The 16,923-nt window shown below is 40.9% G+C and overlaps 1 protein-coding gene across 3 annotated transcripts in view; it reads left to right on the forward strand.

The window, feature by feature from the left end:
• The window catches only part of macrod1 (mono-ADP ribosylhydrolase 1), a 114,885-nt gene that overhangs the window by 69,707 nt on the left and 28,255 nt on the right, over nucleotides 1-16,923 (forward strand). For 2 of the 3 annotated variants that reach the window (XM_069171305.1, XM_069171304.1), the window contains exon 5: nucleotides 11,239-11,355. The exons of the other annotated variant lie outside the window; for it this stretch is intronic. In XM_069171305.1, coding sequence (XP_069027406.1) covers nucleotides 11,239-11,355 — 117 coding nt within the window. The remainder of the gene's footprint in view (nucleotides 1-11,238; nucleotides 11,356-16,923) is intronic. 3 annotated transcript variants of the gene reach the window in all.

Below are 16,923 nucleotides of genomic sequence, written 5' to 3' on the forward strand. Positions count from 1 at the left end.
CACACACACACACACACACACACACACACACACACACACACACAAAAGCTATATATGTTAGTTTGAGTTTTGATTAAATGCCCTTAAAGTTAAAAGACCCAGGACAAATTCTTCTAGGTCACCATATGTCAGTGCACACTTTTGGGATGTGTTGTGCACTGAAGTGCTTTTCCACAGGTTTGGGGCCTCCACAGAAATGTCATCAGCTCTCCGTTAAACTTAAACAGTCTTGAGGGAAGAGAATCCAAACCAATTTACCGCATTTCAACACACGGTAAATAATCTTTAAGGTGGAAAACTGCAGTGTCCTTTTTCATTTGGAGTATAACCATGGAAGTTGTCAGTGTTGTTTATCACAAGGATCCACAGTTTGTGTACCTACTCTTGTATACTAACCCTATGAGTGATATTTTACACAAATGCATGAAATAACAATGTGACAGTTAAATAATGATTCACACTGGTGAGGAACCTACAGAGAATTATCACCTGAAACCTCGGCTCCCTTTGGCTTTTTAAGGCTTTAACATTTTCAGTTTAGCTCTTTGGCCTGCAACTGTTTTGGTTCACTCTCATGCTTTTGTAATTTTCAGCTGCTGTAGGTATCTGTTTTCGGCAAAAAAGCTCTGAAAATACACTACACTACCTGCTCAGCAGCAAACAACAGACAGAGTTAGTGATGAACTGGTGAGTACAGAGGATAATTTAGCAGGTAAAGAGACAGATATTCCCTTGAGGAGTTATTCGAGACCAAAAAAGTGAATATTGGACTTGAGCTTTTTCCTGGGGCCCACTGACTTGCACACAAGTCTGCTATATCAATGTAAAGATGAGTGCGGTGTGCACAGCTTGTGGTCCCCGGTCACAAAAAAAAAAAAATCAGTTACCACAGGTTTAGGGAAGGAAAATGTCATTTTGAGTTGCTGTTGAGTTGAAAAATCATCTCAGTCACATGAGTTATAGTACAACTATTTTGTTTTGTATGTTAACAAGCATCCTATACACACAAACACTATACTAAATACTTAAATACCTTGAGGAAACACCGAACGAGTACATAGAAAATGGAGAACAAAGTCCACTGTCTTTATTTCAAGCTCAGACACTCTGTGTGGTTAAATGAGGCTTCAGCTGTCCGAGTTAATTGCCTTCTTCTTGTGATTAACCACCTGTTTCTCACCTCAGCTCAGTGTATTTATTGATATTGGGCAAATGATGTATGTTTGTTGACTCAAGTTGACTGAATGAATGTAGCTGATAGAAAAAAAAACCAATATCTTTTATAATGACGTTCGTATGATTGTGTGTAAGTGAACTCGTCACATCTAGCCGATCCCTACCTTTTTAAGAAAGGCAGCATCAGCCTGATACCGATCCAGTGTATTAGATTGGAGAATCTTTGGTATCTCACAAAGTCCCTTTATTAATAATTGGCTTTTTGAACTACTCTGTGAACAGTGTTTCCTTGCTGAGCTGTGGTACTGCAGTCAGGACAAAAACACCCACATGATTTAGCTCACTAAAGATTTTGTCATGTTCCTGCTCATGGTATGAAAAGTAACATTGTCCCTATTAACCTTCTATTTCACTCAATATTATATAATATATATATAATAATCATCCTTATCATTACGGCTTAGGTTGTAGCCTGGCTTCGACTGCCTATCGCTCACGGCTTCAGTCTTCACTGTGCTTGCAGTCTGAAATCCCAGTTCACATGAAGGTCTAGCACACTTTTAGGGGCGGACCCATCGGTGACCAGAAGAATCAAGCATTTGTTTTGAAATGTAGTTCCAACAACGGCAGCTGTGAAAGCGCGACATGAAGCAATATGAGCAGTTGTAGCAACACCAGTGAATGTTGAGGAATTGAAGCTGTAAATAAAATGTCTGCAATGGTCATATCCCGACATTGGCGTTGCACTCTGCTCACAATGGGGAGGTTTTGTCTGTCGTTTACACCTAGGTGAGTTTTGTCACACAACATACGTTATATTGAGGTCAATGACGATTAGTTAGAGGCTGCTCACCTGAAGAATATATCAAGGATTAGAGGACTTATGTCTCAACAGGATTTGGAAAAACTTGTCCATGCATTCATTTTCAGTAGACTCGACTATTGTAACGGTGTGTTCACAGGTCTCTGTAAAAAGTCAATCAGAACGCTGCAGCTGATTCAGAACGCTGCAGCTCGAGTCCTCACTAAGACCAGGAAAGTGGATCACATCACTCCAGTTCTGAAGTCTTTACACTGACTTCCTGTCCAACAAAGAATTGACTTTAAAATCCTGCTGTTGGTTTATAAAGCACTGAATGGTTTAGGGCCAAAATACGTTTGTGATCTGCTGCGACCTTATGAACCATCCCGACCCCTCAGGTCGTCTGGGACGAGTCTCCTTTCTGCCTCCAGAGTCAGAACTGAACATGGAGAAGCAGCGTTCAGTTTTTCTGCTCCACAAATCTGGAACAAACTCCCAGACAGCTGCAGGTCTGCTGAGACTCTCAGCTGCTTCAAATCAAGATTGAAGACTTTTCTGTTTGCTGCTGCCTTCAATTGAACCAGACTCAAGGATGTTGATCAATTTCCTGCATTTTATTACTGTATTTTATTTCTTAAACTGCACTGCAACTTTTACTCTATTTTTTTTTAGCTTGTTTAATGTTTTAATGACTGTTTTCAATGTTTCGATCAATGTTCTTAATTTTTTTTAAATTTGCTTTTCCTTTGCCTGGTGTTTTGATGCTTTTAATTGTTTTATGTGAATCACTTTGAATTGCCTTGTTGAAATGTGCTATGCAAATAAACTTGCCTGCCTTGCCTTGCTCTAATAGTTTATAAATTAAGCCAAAGTCTATGCCCTTTGGGATGCAACGACTGGAAAGAATCCAAAATGCAGTGTGTTCGGACCCATATATCTGGTAATATGAGTCTACTTTAGTGGGGCATATTCCCAAAGACATTTTCAATGAAGCTATAACAAAGAAGTTGACAGTGATTTCAGAGTTTTGCTGCAATTTGCCTGGTTGGTGGGATGTATTATACCAAGATAAAATAGAAAAATTGGAAATCTCTCCTTTTAAGCACTTTCACAGCAAATCATCTGAGGTCATTCCATAATCTATTGAAACCCCTAATCTGCTATGATGTGTGGACTTTCATAATAACAACTTGGTGATCAAATAGATACACAGCTACAGGCAGCAGGTATCAGAGATCCTGCTCTGGGTCTGTATGGACAGAGAGCACAGGATGTGAACCAGCCATGCGACACTGTCTGCATGATTGGTTTAGGTGTTTTAAGACATCCGGGCACAGTGCACAATAGATGAGAATGGTCCCAATTAAAATTTCATTCTCTTACATTTTTTAATTCACTGGCGAAATAAAAAGAACAAAATCTTCCCGCACTGCATTTCTTGCAGAACTGAAAAGCTGTGCTGAATTTGTGTGAGTTGACATCTATAATCAATCCTCAAGAATGGGAATGGGGTGTGATACCCTGCACTAGAAGTCTCTCGGCTGTTGTCCCTGTGTGTCTGCAGCCCTCTCTCTCTGCTTTCGCCTTGTCTAGATGAGGAGAAAAACGCACGGGGAGAATAGGCTTGTCTGCTTGGTTTTCGGAACAAATGAACCAGAGTGCATGTATTGTGAATGAAGGGGGAGAGTAGAAGATTGGTTTTGGGGCGTGGAGATGAAACGAGAGGCAAAGAGCACTTAGTGTACCTTCTACATGCAGACAATGCTGTCAGTGTCTCAGCTGCATACATAATTTTGTCTGTTCTACTGCTGTTAGCAACAGTCGTGTGTGTGTGTGTGTGTGTGTGTGTGTGTGTGTGTGTGTGTGTGTTTGTTTGTTTGCGCGCACACGTGTGTGTTTAAGTTCATAGCAGCAGCATTTAACAGGTTGCTCCGTGGTCGTGTGTAAACGTGTGTTTACGTGTATGTGTGTCTATATATATATACAAGTGCATATACAGAAGTGTGTGTGTGTGTCAAGCAGCGTGCATGTTTGTGCATCCATTCACCACCAGTCCCATCCTAAATGTTGCCTTGGCAACAAGCTGACTGAAGTAAATGAGTGTCCCGGCTCTGCTGAGGGATTGTGGGAAAGCAATATGCCAGCGTTCCGCCCCATTAGTTTGACAGACAGCCTGTTTGGCCTATAAGAGGTCAGCTGGCAAGGGCAGCCGCATTAGTATTCCATAGGAGAGACATCGGGATTGGTTTTACTCTAATGTCAATCTACCTGTGTCGGTTCTCTTGTGTGTGTGGATGTGTTTGTTAAGGGTGGATGGTTGGCGTTTGCAGGGGGTAAAGCTTGTCCTGGCATCTATCATTGCAGGCTGTGTGTGTATGTGTGTATGTGTGTGTGTCTTTGTGTTTGTGTGCCCTGCTGGGGGTTGCAGGCTCCTTGCCAGGTAAGCATATCGCCAATTATCACTTCGCAATCCTCCTACATCCCCTCCCTCCCCCCCACCCCCAGAGTCAGTCAATACAGAGCCTGTGAGGGAGACGTGATAACACCTAAGCTGGCTGGTCACTGGTTTAAAGAAGCCAAAACACTAATTTCTACCCCCTTCCTGCAACCATCCATGCATTATATCCTTTATATCCATTCTTCTTTCTGAACCCCATGCTGAACATTCATCCCTTCTCCACCCACAATTTTTTTTTTTTACACTTGATCCCCTTCCAAACTCATTTCTCCTCGTCCAACTGTGCTCTTCAATCTCCCGTCTCCTCTTTTTTCCGACTGTGTGTGTCTCTCCATCTCTCTCCATTGTTTCTTTGTTTGTCTGCCCCTATCTCTCATTCCATGGAAGACCGAGCGGCAGTGGAAGAAAACATTGATGTGATAGTTTGTATGATAATGAAGCCTAAATAATGAATGTTGTTTTTGTAATATGGAAATGAGTTTGACACTTCTTAAAAGATTTTTAGTGTCTAGTAATATAAATTAAATCAATGATTAATTCATTATAATCTGTTGATGTGTATTGGTTGCATTGGGTGTAGCCAATTATGGCTGATTTTTGAGTAGTTCAGGTGTTCGATTTGCATGTGATGAAGTCAGCAGAGTATAAACAACAAGTATCCTTTGACTCCATTCAGATGCTAATTTGTTAAGGACTTTCCCTGTGTCCCTGCCTAAATAGAGGGATACATCAATAAAAATACATGGTAGTGTACACTGAGCCAGTGTAATACTTTTATGCCATAGGGAAAGCAATTTGCAGTAAATATAATACAGACATAGACATTAAATAAGAACAGAGATACTGTATTTTAGCACAAAGTAAATAAAAGGCTAATGTCAGCATGCTAACATGCTCACAGTAACCATGATAACATGTCGATGGTCAGAAGGTATAATGTTAACCATGATCACCAACTCAGTCAGTCATTTTAATGTGGTAATTAATGCTAATTAGCATCAAACACTGAAAGTATCTCTGCTGGAAATGTTGTTAGTCATACGTTGTCAGTGTTTGATGAATGGAAAGTCTGACCTGATAGCCAGACTAGAAAAGTGTAGCACTCACCCTCAAGTTATAATACCAATCGGGCTTCAGGGAAGCATAAATGTACCAAGTCGTTTAGCAATGAATGCAGTGACACATTTTACTCAAAACTACATCTGTCACCCTTCTGGTAGCACAAGAGGAAAAGTCAGAAGATCACTGAAGTCGCTAGAAATCATCCTATGGGGAGCATAAATGTCTGTACCAATTACCATGGCAATCCATGAAAGTGTTGTTGAGATATTAAAATCTGTAGTGACTGAACTGACCACCTGACAGCTATTCCTTGAATCATGCTAAAAACACAACATAGAGGAAATACCAGTGGAAAAGAAATGGGCTAAAATGAGACTCTGGTACCAACAGAAATTAATTCAGAATTATTTTTTTCCCCTTTCTCCTAATTTAACAAAGTTAAATATTTCATGAAGGAAAATGGATTTCAATCTAGTCATTTTGTCTTTTTGCTGCATGACGGACTCCATTGATATTGTTCCGTAGAAGTAATAGATAATATTGATGCTCTTGGTTGCAGGCCATCCTTGAACTCTAATACACTTGCATATAGTGCTTGCCTGCCCTGAAAAAGTACTGCTGGTGCAGCTTTACTTCAAACACGTCTTTCATTTGCGCTCCCCTCCGCTCATGAATTCCCCCCTCATATTTCTGTCCGCATTGAAGTGACAGAAGAGTGTCTGAATCTACTCAGTAGCGTGCCGTGCTCATGCTGGGCTATTACACCGGCCCCCACAGAGTCAGAAGTTACCACAGTCTGAAAGAAAGCTAACATGGTCTGTCTTCTGTGAATCCAATGAGAGGGATAGCTTCTATGCATATGAGAGGTGGGAGTCACGGAGAGGCTGATTAGGTGTGTGGGTATTTATTAACTGTACCCACCAGGTTCGGGCTGTGTCCAGAAAGAGAGAGCGAGAGCACAGTCGATTCTCTCCCCGCTCCTCTCATCTCCGTTTGACAAGGAGCAATTTAACTTAAACATGAGAACATCAAAGCCTCTTTCAGCTAAATGCACAAAGCCTGATTCATGTGAAAGCTGTAATATGATGGGTGTGTCGTCGAAATGACCTTATTTGCAGCTGTAAGGAAGGAATGTGTTGGCTGCAGTTTGTACTTGTTCACCAACTGAAATTCAAAAATAATCAAGGACACTGCAGTGATGTCTCCACGTGCTGGATCTGCATGAGGGGATGACATGAGGAATAAATGCAGAAACTTATTTGGGTTAGTAGAATTTCCCACCCCAAAATAATTACCCAAAGATTCTCAGTGTGTTGTCATAATAGGACAGCGTCTCTTTGTGGTCGTTTTGAATCTCTCCTTGGTTGTTTTACACCCCGTTGTATTCATTTGATTGACTCTCTCACTTCTCACGTCATACACAGGCTCTGGATCAGGAGCTTACGTCCAGTAGGCTTGTTCAGTAATCCATCCATGACAGTAATGAGCCAACCACCTTAGCACCAGGGGTGTCAAACCAGATCTCAGGCCCCCACCTTTGGCCCTGATGTGAGGGGTCAAATGCATCAAGCTGCAGAAACAATGCATTAATCGGGTGTCTATGGGTTGCTTGTATGGTAACATGCAGGGATCAGTGGTTTGACATCCTTTTATTGTCACATGGTCTTACAGATGTTATTAAACTCCAAAGTCAACTGTCTTCTGCACAATTCTTCTGTGCTACGACACGTGTTACTTAATATTGGCATTCAGCTGTATTTAAAGCTGCATGTGCACCCATGCATGTAGGCTCTTGTGTGTGCATGTGTGCAAACTTCATTGTGTGTGTGTGTTTTTCAGCTATAGTACAGCTTTGTGTGTGTGCCAGACTGAGAGCACAGCAGTAGTCAGGTCAAAAAGCATTGCTGTAGCTTAAGGCTATGCAGTCCACTCATACAGACTGGGGAAAAGGGCCAGTTTGCAATGGTACACACACACACACACACACACACACACACACACACACACACACACACACACACACACACACACACACACACACACAAAAACACATGCACAGATACACACATGCATGTACACAGTCATGTATCTGTCAAACATGAAGCATGAGACTAAACAAAAGATATTGTTGTTTTATATTTAAGTTCAATTTCCATTTCTTTTTCTTTTCATTCTATTTTTCTCGCCTGTTTCCTTATCTCCCTCCAGACTATTTTTACATCTGCAGCTCTCCCTTATTCCCCTCCCTTCCTCCTCCCTCCTTCTCCTCTCCATCTCTTCGTCTTATCACACTTCTTCTCTATTTCAGTGTTGGGCTGCATCAAAGTTAGAGTGTGCAGTGTGTGTGTGCCTGTGCCTGTGCATGTGCGTCTGTGTGTGTGTGTGTGTGTGTGTGTGTGTGTGTGTGTGTGCGCGTGTACGTGTGTGTGTGTGTGTGTGTGTGTGTGTGTGTGTGTGTGTGTGTGTGTGTGTGTGTGTGCGCGTGTACGTGTGTGTGTGTGTGTGTGTGTGTGTGCACGCGTGTATGTGCGTACGTGTGTGTGTGTGTGCGTGTGTGTCACCTCAAGGGCTCATCACACTCACCACACGTACACATAAAAACACACACATAAATACAGTGTGCCCAGTAACACGAGTGCTGTGACAGGGACATATACATGCAATATTTCTCTCACACACACACACACACACACACACACACACACACACACACACACACACACACACACACACACACACACACACACACACACACATTTGAGCTTGTTTCTGTGCACCCCGAGGAGGTAGCCAGTGCTCAGAGCTCGCCTGTCACACCCTCGCACTTGTTCTTCACTCACAGTGCCGCCCAGTTCAACATGGCACAGCATGACACAGCACAGTACAGCTCAGCACCGCATGCGATATGCCAACTTAACAAAATAACGTTCAGATAGCACCAGACCCCTGCCTGGAGCTACTCAGTTTGGCGAAACACACCGCTGTAACAGCTGGTCGCAATACACTCAGACAGAGATAAGACCCACAGGCCGACATGCTGAGCTGTGGCATATGGATGGGTGTTACTATACTATTTTCACCAAGCGCTGACAAGTCTACCAGTGCAGTGACAAAGCCACTCCTGACAGATGTGTCTATTCTGGGTTAATTATGAATTGTTTCCATCAAGACTCTCAATAATTGACCTTAATATTCTCTCAGCATAGAAGCAGAGTCTTGATCTCAGCAGACGACAGATGCTGCTGAAGGTTAAATCACTTTGATGCTGGTTATTAACACTCTGACGCAACCATGTTTGAATAAGAACACTCTTTTTGGCCTGTTCTATAAAAAAAGGTTTTTTCAGTTTATACTGCTAATATATTTTTGTTTACATATTGAAGGACACATTAAAGCAGCCAGAATTATTTTGAGAGGCAGTGTTGTTGTTTTTTCAAATGTAAGAAGCACGATTATGTACCCCATGTAAGTCTAAGGGAGGTGTTCAGGCCCGACAGTGGCTTGAAAAAGATCATGGCTTCGGCACTGCATGGAGCTCTGTGTTTAGGTTTCGGCAAACAAAAGTACTCTGGTTATGGTTTGGCAAAGATTGGGATTTTGGTTAAATATTCATAAGGTGGACATTTCCGTTGACTTTTCCATTATTTAAACAGAACTTCTATCTTTCTTCCACATGTGACCGAGGCTATGTTCAGACTCCCAGGGACAAATCTGATTTATGTGAATATCTGATTAGAACCTATATGTAAAATTTCATTAGATCAGATTTTTAGTCTATTTCAAACCACAAGTGTTTGTGGTTTAAAGTACAATTTTAATAGCAATTTGGCCTATCTGTTTAGGTCTGACTGCTAGGATTACAGGTTTTTTTTTTGTTTGTTTTTTTACATCTCTGGCTTTTGATGTCAAATAAAGTGCTAGGGTTGCGCCATTAATTTTGGTATTCATTCATACTACTGTGATCTCATGCCTGACAATGTGGGGTCACACCATGTGATGCAGAGCAGCAGGAACCAACAGTAAGGGAAGAAAAACCTAGTGAGTAAATGAGATCAATAAACATTTGAAAAAGAATCGTGATCTCGGTTATAAGCTAGAAAATCATAACTATAATTTTATCCATAATTGTGAAGTCCTACGGTACATCACGCGTACAGGAAACATGCTAGTTTGGTTGTGGAGGCGGCCACCGCAGCAGAAAAGCCTCCTCCTGTCTCATTGTTTTTATAAAACATACACTGTGGCTCCACATCACCACGTGGTAATTAAGCAAGCCCATTTAATTTCCTTCCAATTTGTTTAGTTCGTGTCAACTACTTCTATTTTGACATACAATGTCATTACCATAGCGAGGATGAGGACTGCGACCACAACACACGGTATAGATCTGATCACTTGCAATATATAATGTAGACAGTCAATCAAGAAGATCGGATTATTATTAAATATGCAACAACAACAAAAAAATCAAAATGTTGACTGACAGTGTGAATATAATGCCACAGAAAACATTAAGTATTGCAAAAGTAGATATTTTACAGAAATATTTTTTATTATAATTTCAGTAAACATTTTGCAGATACTATCATTAAAAACATCTTACTTTAAGTGGGTTCTCTGGTTGCGTTGGTTGTTAAAAACAAGCCTGTGAACCTCAATGTCATTTCCATTCTCTTTCGTCTCTTAATTGCCTTTCATCCCATCCTCTCCCAACCTTCAAGTAGAGACATGAAACACCCCAAAATACTTAAAAAGGCTCTTCATTACGTTTACAAAATTATACATTGTTTCAACATTACAAGCTACAGACACACACAGGCAAAACAGTATTACAAAGCAACGTGACTGTTGTACATTAGTAATATGTAAATGTTATTTTATAGATAACAGAATCGTGTGTTCAGCCTGTAGCTCCATTATAACTTCCTCCGCTGTCCCTTGTTGACCATTACACACCCTGTCTGACCAGGAGCCAATCAAATCACAAAAAAATCTACTGCATTACAATTACCGGTTGTACTGTTAAATATAAGCTAAATATATTGACTTTTGTTGTTGCATTATATCAGGGATGGCTGCATTTAAATGAGTTGTTTCTATATTGTCTGATTTTGATTGAGAGAAGTTAATTGCTGCTTTTTTGGGTCCGTAATGCTGAGATACTACTAATAAAGCTGTTAACCTCAAGACTGTATAAATATTAACTTTTAGGAAATGTGCCAGACTGAAACTGTAATTGGCACAGCTGTAAAATTGCTTTTGCTGCATCATTGCCCTCCTGGAAATGAACAGTCACGGTCTTTAGATGTGGTGGGGATCAAAGATAGATTCACATTTCTGAATATTATGTAGATTTATGAAAATTTAATTAATAAAGACTAATTGACCAAATAGTCAAAGTCAGCTGAGTCCTTAACAGCACATTAAATCAAGTAATTAACTGAGGCAGTGGCACTAAAGTCCATTAAATAGACTGACAACTAGAAAGACAGAAGCTATGACTTATTACTAGAAAAAAAGCAGGATTAAGGGTGAGATGTTGGCAACCTGCAGGAGACAAGAAATTCACCCGTTCACCACTAATGCTGACATTATCCCGGTCCTTTTAGCACTAAGCTTTGACTCCTTTAAATATGTCCGCTGGACTTCAAACAACATTTTGACTCCTGTAAGTAGTCAGATTGCAGGGGATTCACATAAGTAGGCCAACTCTCTAAATCTCCTGCCGTCTCCTTTCCAGTGGACGGAGCGATCCACCGCGCTGCAGGTCCCATGCTAAAAAAGGAGTGTGCTTCCCTCAACGGCTGTGAGACAGGAGAGGCCAAGATCACCTGCGGCTATGGCCTCCCAGCAAAGTGTGAGTATAAAGTGTGCAAGTGTTTGTGTAACTTCCAGCAACTTCAGCCTGCTCAGTGTGCTTCTGCTGCACTGCTTCCAGGTGTGAATGTGTGGGCAAGTGTGACAATGATGTAGGATGTTGCTGAAAATGAGCAATCTGCACTGTTGAGTTTTCAGAGAAAAGTAAATGTTTAAAAGCTTCATAAATGAAAAATTAACACAAAATAAAGTACTTCTAATGTCGCGTAAAAGAGAAATGTTTTAGTTCCCTTCACGGAAATAATGTTCTCAACTTAAGTGAAATGTTCTTCCTCAGTTCTTCCTCAGTTTGCCTTTTCAGATCAAAACCAAACACCAGCAGAAGCTCATATATGCTCATATGTGTCCTTGATAATATCACTCACTGCCTTCCATTTATAGCAAAGTAAATGGCACTCAATTATTAAGTGCCACTCTGCTGCAGCGTATATAATGTGATGAAACCAAAGAGTCAACATGACAGGAAACACTTTTCTAGGTTTTCGTAAAAAAAAACTGTCCTCCAGCTTCCCTGATGAATAAAACACATGTGACTTTGTCAGCATCAGTAATGCATGTTAATAGGAAGAACTAAACAGCACTTACTGGATTTTTATCTCGTATTCAATTTCAATCAGAAAAACTCTAACTGCTAAGAGAAGAGTACAGTCTCATTTTTCTAGACCCTGAGGACATAAAAGTATTTATTTTGTTCCATTTTAGCTGATATTTAAAGCCGTTGAAATATCACATTAGACTGATGTAATGACTGAAATGATTTTATTCATTGTTGCCTTTTTTCTACTAACTAACTACTGGTTTTGTTTATAAAATACCAAAACATCTTTCTTGTCGGACCAACAGTCCCAATCTTCAAGATATACAGTTTAGAATAAATTGAAAACATAAAAGCAGCAGATTATTGCATACGAGATGCAAACCAGCCCCCCCCCCCCCCCCCCCCAAAAAAAGAAAAATCATTTTTGCATGTTATTTTTTGTGAATCAACTAATCTTAAATCTTTGTCTCTGTGCAACTCTTTGTCACAGATTGTATTTCTTATTTTAAAAAAATATATATATATTTCAACATTACTTTAAGGGTTCTCTGTATCAATAATCAAATAATTTAGCCAAATCCAATCCTTATCCTGAAAGTATATATACCAGCCAAAAATCAATGGGTCATCTGGTTGTGATGACTTAGTGCATGTAATGTAATAATGAACCATTTTGCCAACAAGGCAAACATATTTACTTTGTTCTGGCTTTAGATGGGAGTGTTGTGTGTGTCTGTATTCTCTGCTGTGAGCATCAGCTCAGATGTTGGACTTGAAGCACATATGCAAACTTTTTTGTTGCAAATAGTGCAGGTAGCTTTCTTTGATTTGGCAGCTTCACCTTTATCAGAATTTATTTTTCTAAGAGTCTTGTATCCCACCAGCTCTCGCATCTTTCTCGGCTCGGCTGCCTGCTTGTTAAACCAGTTGCCAACCAATAAAGCACGACTGAACCCAGGTTGAGAACTACTGGTTTATATGCCTCATTTATATCAGCACTGCTTGGAAGTGTGGTGATATCCCAGCACTGGATGCTTAATGCAAAACAGATACATAATGATGCAGTTATTGCTCAGTATATTATAGCTAACAGGACTGTTAGTGCCCAAATTATTCTTCCAAATTGAATTTCTTAAAAGGAAAAAAAACGATTTTCATCACCGACATCAAAGTCTGCTCACAGCTCTGGAGGATTACTACTACACATGTAAAGAGAGTTGAATAAATCCATTCGTGGCTCCAGAGGGAGCTGCGCAGAATCTGATAAATTGCCTCAAGTAATGACATCACTTGAGTCAGCATCTGTTGGGGCTTAAAAAAATATTTAAAAAGTCTGGAGGTGTGGAGTGAGAAAGAAACATGACACTAATAGGTATGGAAATAATTCAGTAGACAAGCTTTGTACGTTATAATGGCCACCCAGGTGTGTGCGTGTGTGTCAGCGTGTTTGTGCGAGAGAGAGATTAAAGCAACACTGAGACTGTGATATCAGCTTCTGGTTCCACGGAGAGTTTGAGTTCACAGTGGCAGAGAGGAGAAGAAAGGAGAGGAAAAAAGGAGAGCGAAGCGCTGATAAAGGCGTGCTCAGGGCAGAATGGAGAGCAACAGGAGAAAAGACAGATAAGGAGAGAGTAGGAGAGTGGAGAAAAAAAAATGAAGGAAGCAGCATGGAGGAGTGGAGAGACGTGAGGGAGCTGAGGGAGCTGAAGACAGGAGGGAATTAGGAGGAGATGTCTTCTTACATGGTCTGTTCTCCTTTGTTGGTTTACTTGTTCAACTTTGAGGATGTTAGCTGTAATTTATGTCTGTGAGAGGATGCTGCTGCTTGTCACTGTATCCTTATGTGTCTACATTTGTGTGCTTGTGTCTTTCTCTCATGTACTCGATCATACAGTCTGGTCCCTTCACATGCATGCTCTGTTTATCAGTGTGTACAGTGACAGTGCAGTATACCAATGTGTACAGTGAGGGCTGTCTGTCAGGTCCCATCATTCTGTTACCTGTAACTCTGTCAGCATGAGATCTGTGTGACTGACATCTTTTTGACTCACCGGCTGACTAACTGTGTGTGGGTGTATGTGCGGGAGCCTCTCCGCGTTGCATTCATGTGTGCGTGGCCATTACCCAGCATGTGGTACAGAGACTGGCTCTCTCCTCCCAGACAAAGTATTAAGTCCCAAGAATAATTCAACATGCGTCTCCTCCAATGCTTAAACACTCACAACAGGGCTTGATTACCTCACAGCAGGAGGGACAGAGAGGCAAGACAGCAACAACAGAGGGAAAGTAAAGGAGGGATAACAAAGCAGGCAGAGGACTGTGTGAAGGCAAAGCAGTGCCGTGGAAAAGAGCGAGAAATTAAAATAAAACTTGACAGGCGAAAGATGGAGGGTTTGAGAGACAGGTCTAATCTAAAAGCCAACACTTTGATCTTGATTTGTATGGGCTTGCTACCAGATGTGGGATTTCAAGAGCATCTAACTCGCAAGTTGCCAAATGGTCCAGAGGACCTGCTGTCAGCCTCCCATGCAGGAGTGTCCGTCGATGATCTTGCAGCCACTTAGCCAGCAGCATCCCAGTATCGTTACCTAGCAACACCCGGAATGCACAGCACACTGTTTAGCAAGAGTCACATGCAATTTGGGGATGCTGACAAATAACAGCTGGGAAATTTCAACCAGGCCCTGACTAAAATCACATATTAATGAAAATATAAAGTCAGTTAAATCAGCAACTGTCAGCTTCAAGGCATATGAGCCAGGGTAATTAAGAGGACTTGGATTAGGAGAGGAATGGTTTGAGATCTGCATGTGTGTGCTTGTGCACAAAGTATTGCTCAGTTGTGAGCCCGATGGATGCTGTAAGAACATTGTGCACGTATAGACGAGTAAAAGCATGTGTTTTGCTGTTGTCAGACAAGGGAACGCAGGCCAATGCGTTGTCCAGGCGACCCAGTGCCCCAGAGCTCACCTGTGTACCGATAAACACAGATGTAGACCTGCTAATCTGTTCCCCAGCCAGCCCTGCTCCGTTGCTAAACACACTGAGATGCAACACTGGGGACGGAGGGTGCAGGAGGGGGCAGGTCTACAGAGTAGAAACACAGAGATTGACAACAAGGGGTCAGAGCCACAGTCACAGTTCACACCCAGTAAAAGCAGCGAATGATGTCAATGCCACTGACTTTTGTGATCAACTGAGGTTATAAACATCACAAGACAAGTAAAACAGCAGGCAACCAGGCCTACAGCTTAATAGTTTTAATCAAATACAGATGATATTTTGGCAGCACGACAGGGAAAAACCTTACCATGTGAGAAATCACCAAAAAGGTTGAAAACGAATGTCGAATTTATTTGTCAGACAAAAAGGTGAACAGTAAAAAAAACAATTCCCTTTTTTGGCATGGTAATCATTCACCACTGCACACCATACTTAAAGTAATTGTGCCCTCTTACATTTTTCTGGTGAGCTCTTTTCAGTTTTGCTTCCAAATAAAGTGGCAACTAATTTGGCAAAACTGTTGGCTGGTGTGAACCCACTAGTTTATCTGGCAGATTGTGTTTGTTTTCCCAATTGTACCTATTTTCTGTGCTCCCAGATTACAGCAATTACTGTCGTCATAAGCGATAGGGCAGATTACTGAAGTTTAAATATTCCTCTAAAGGTCCCATATTTATTTTGTATGATAAAGCAGGTCTAGGTGCAAAAAATACTTTTAAGAGGAGAGGAGAGAAATATCTATATTAAGATGGTTTTGGGTACTGAAAACCACAAAAATATCTTCTTATGGATATCAACTCCAGAAGTTTGGGACCTATAAGGTCAGTTCAAGTATTATAAACCTCCAATAACTTATTTTTTTGCTTACTGCTTTAGCTCATCCAATAGTTTCAAAAATTAACCCGAGGACTACGCCTATAAGATGCAACGTCTGCAAATGATTCCCTATAGAGCGTAACCAGACCCCATATGTTTACACAGTGAATTTGAGTCCAGACAGAAACTGAAACAAGCTGTAAATTGACATACTGTATTGTCACCTCTCAAGCAGTTTTTAGCAGTTTCTTATTTACATCTCCAGCAGATGAGCAACATTAGCATTCATTTGAAGATGTAGCCACCTGAAGAAATTAGGACATATGTATATTCTCATGCTCAGCTTTGTTTTTGGCTTCACCATTTACTGATAGAAATACCAGCTGGATAGTTCCCTGTTTTCACCAGCGTCTAACTGTTTGTGTCTACTGTTTGGTGCTGAGCAGGTGTACAGTGAAGTTTTTTTTAAGCTTTTTGCACACACAAAAAAAGTTAGTGGTGAGAATGAACATACAGGCTAAAGACCAAACCAAAGCAATGAGCTGAAAGATGCTAAAAGTTCTGTAGAGCAGAGCAGAGCGGAGCTGCAGTCAGGTCATAATTCTCTGTGGGTTCATCACTTCAATCGACACCTTTCTCATGCAGATAGTCGTGTGATCCATTGTTGACATAAAATGTTGATTTTAGCCTCTTTAAGAGTTAATATACAGTAATAATAAAATGTGGGCCAGAACTTGCAGCCCCATTAATCACAGAACATTATATGCATTTTCTGCAGGTTAATTTTGGGTCATACATACATTTATCACTTTTCTTTTTTAATACTTCAGCTCCCAAAGCCCCCAAATAACATTTTAATGTATTCTTAAACTGTGCGGCACGTTTCAGTGTTATTGCACATATTGCTTTATTTTATTTGAATGTGCTAAATACTATATATTATATTCGCAGTGTCTTATATTTAGTAAGAAATTGGCAGCGACTGAAAGATAGTGTTTGGGGAAGGTGGGAGTCTCACAGTTGGAGGTGGCGAAAGATGGAGGGAAAACAAGATGGAGCTGGAAAGGACCAGATAGTAAAAGTGCTGAAGGAAATAGAGGCACAAAGCGAGAAAGATATCACTCTGTCAAAAACTTGGCGTTATGCTCCTCTCATATTCCCCCTCCTGCCTCCCTTTTTCCCAGTTTCTGT

The sequence above is a fragment of the Embiotoca jacksoni genome, unplaced genomic scaffold, assembly GCF_022577435.1.
Source record: "Embiotoca jacksoni isolate LCO1_2020_lvr unplaced genomic scaffold, fEmbJac1.0.p SCAF_5, whole genome shotgun sequence".
Taxonomy (NCBI): domain Eukaryota; kingdom Metazoa; phylum Chordata; class Actinopteri; family Embiotocidae; genus Embiotoca; species Embiotoca jacksoni.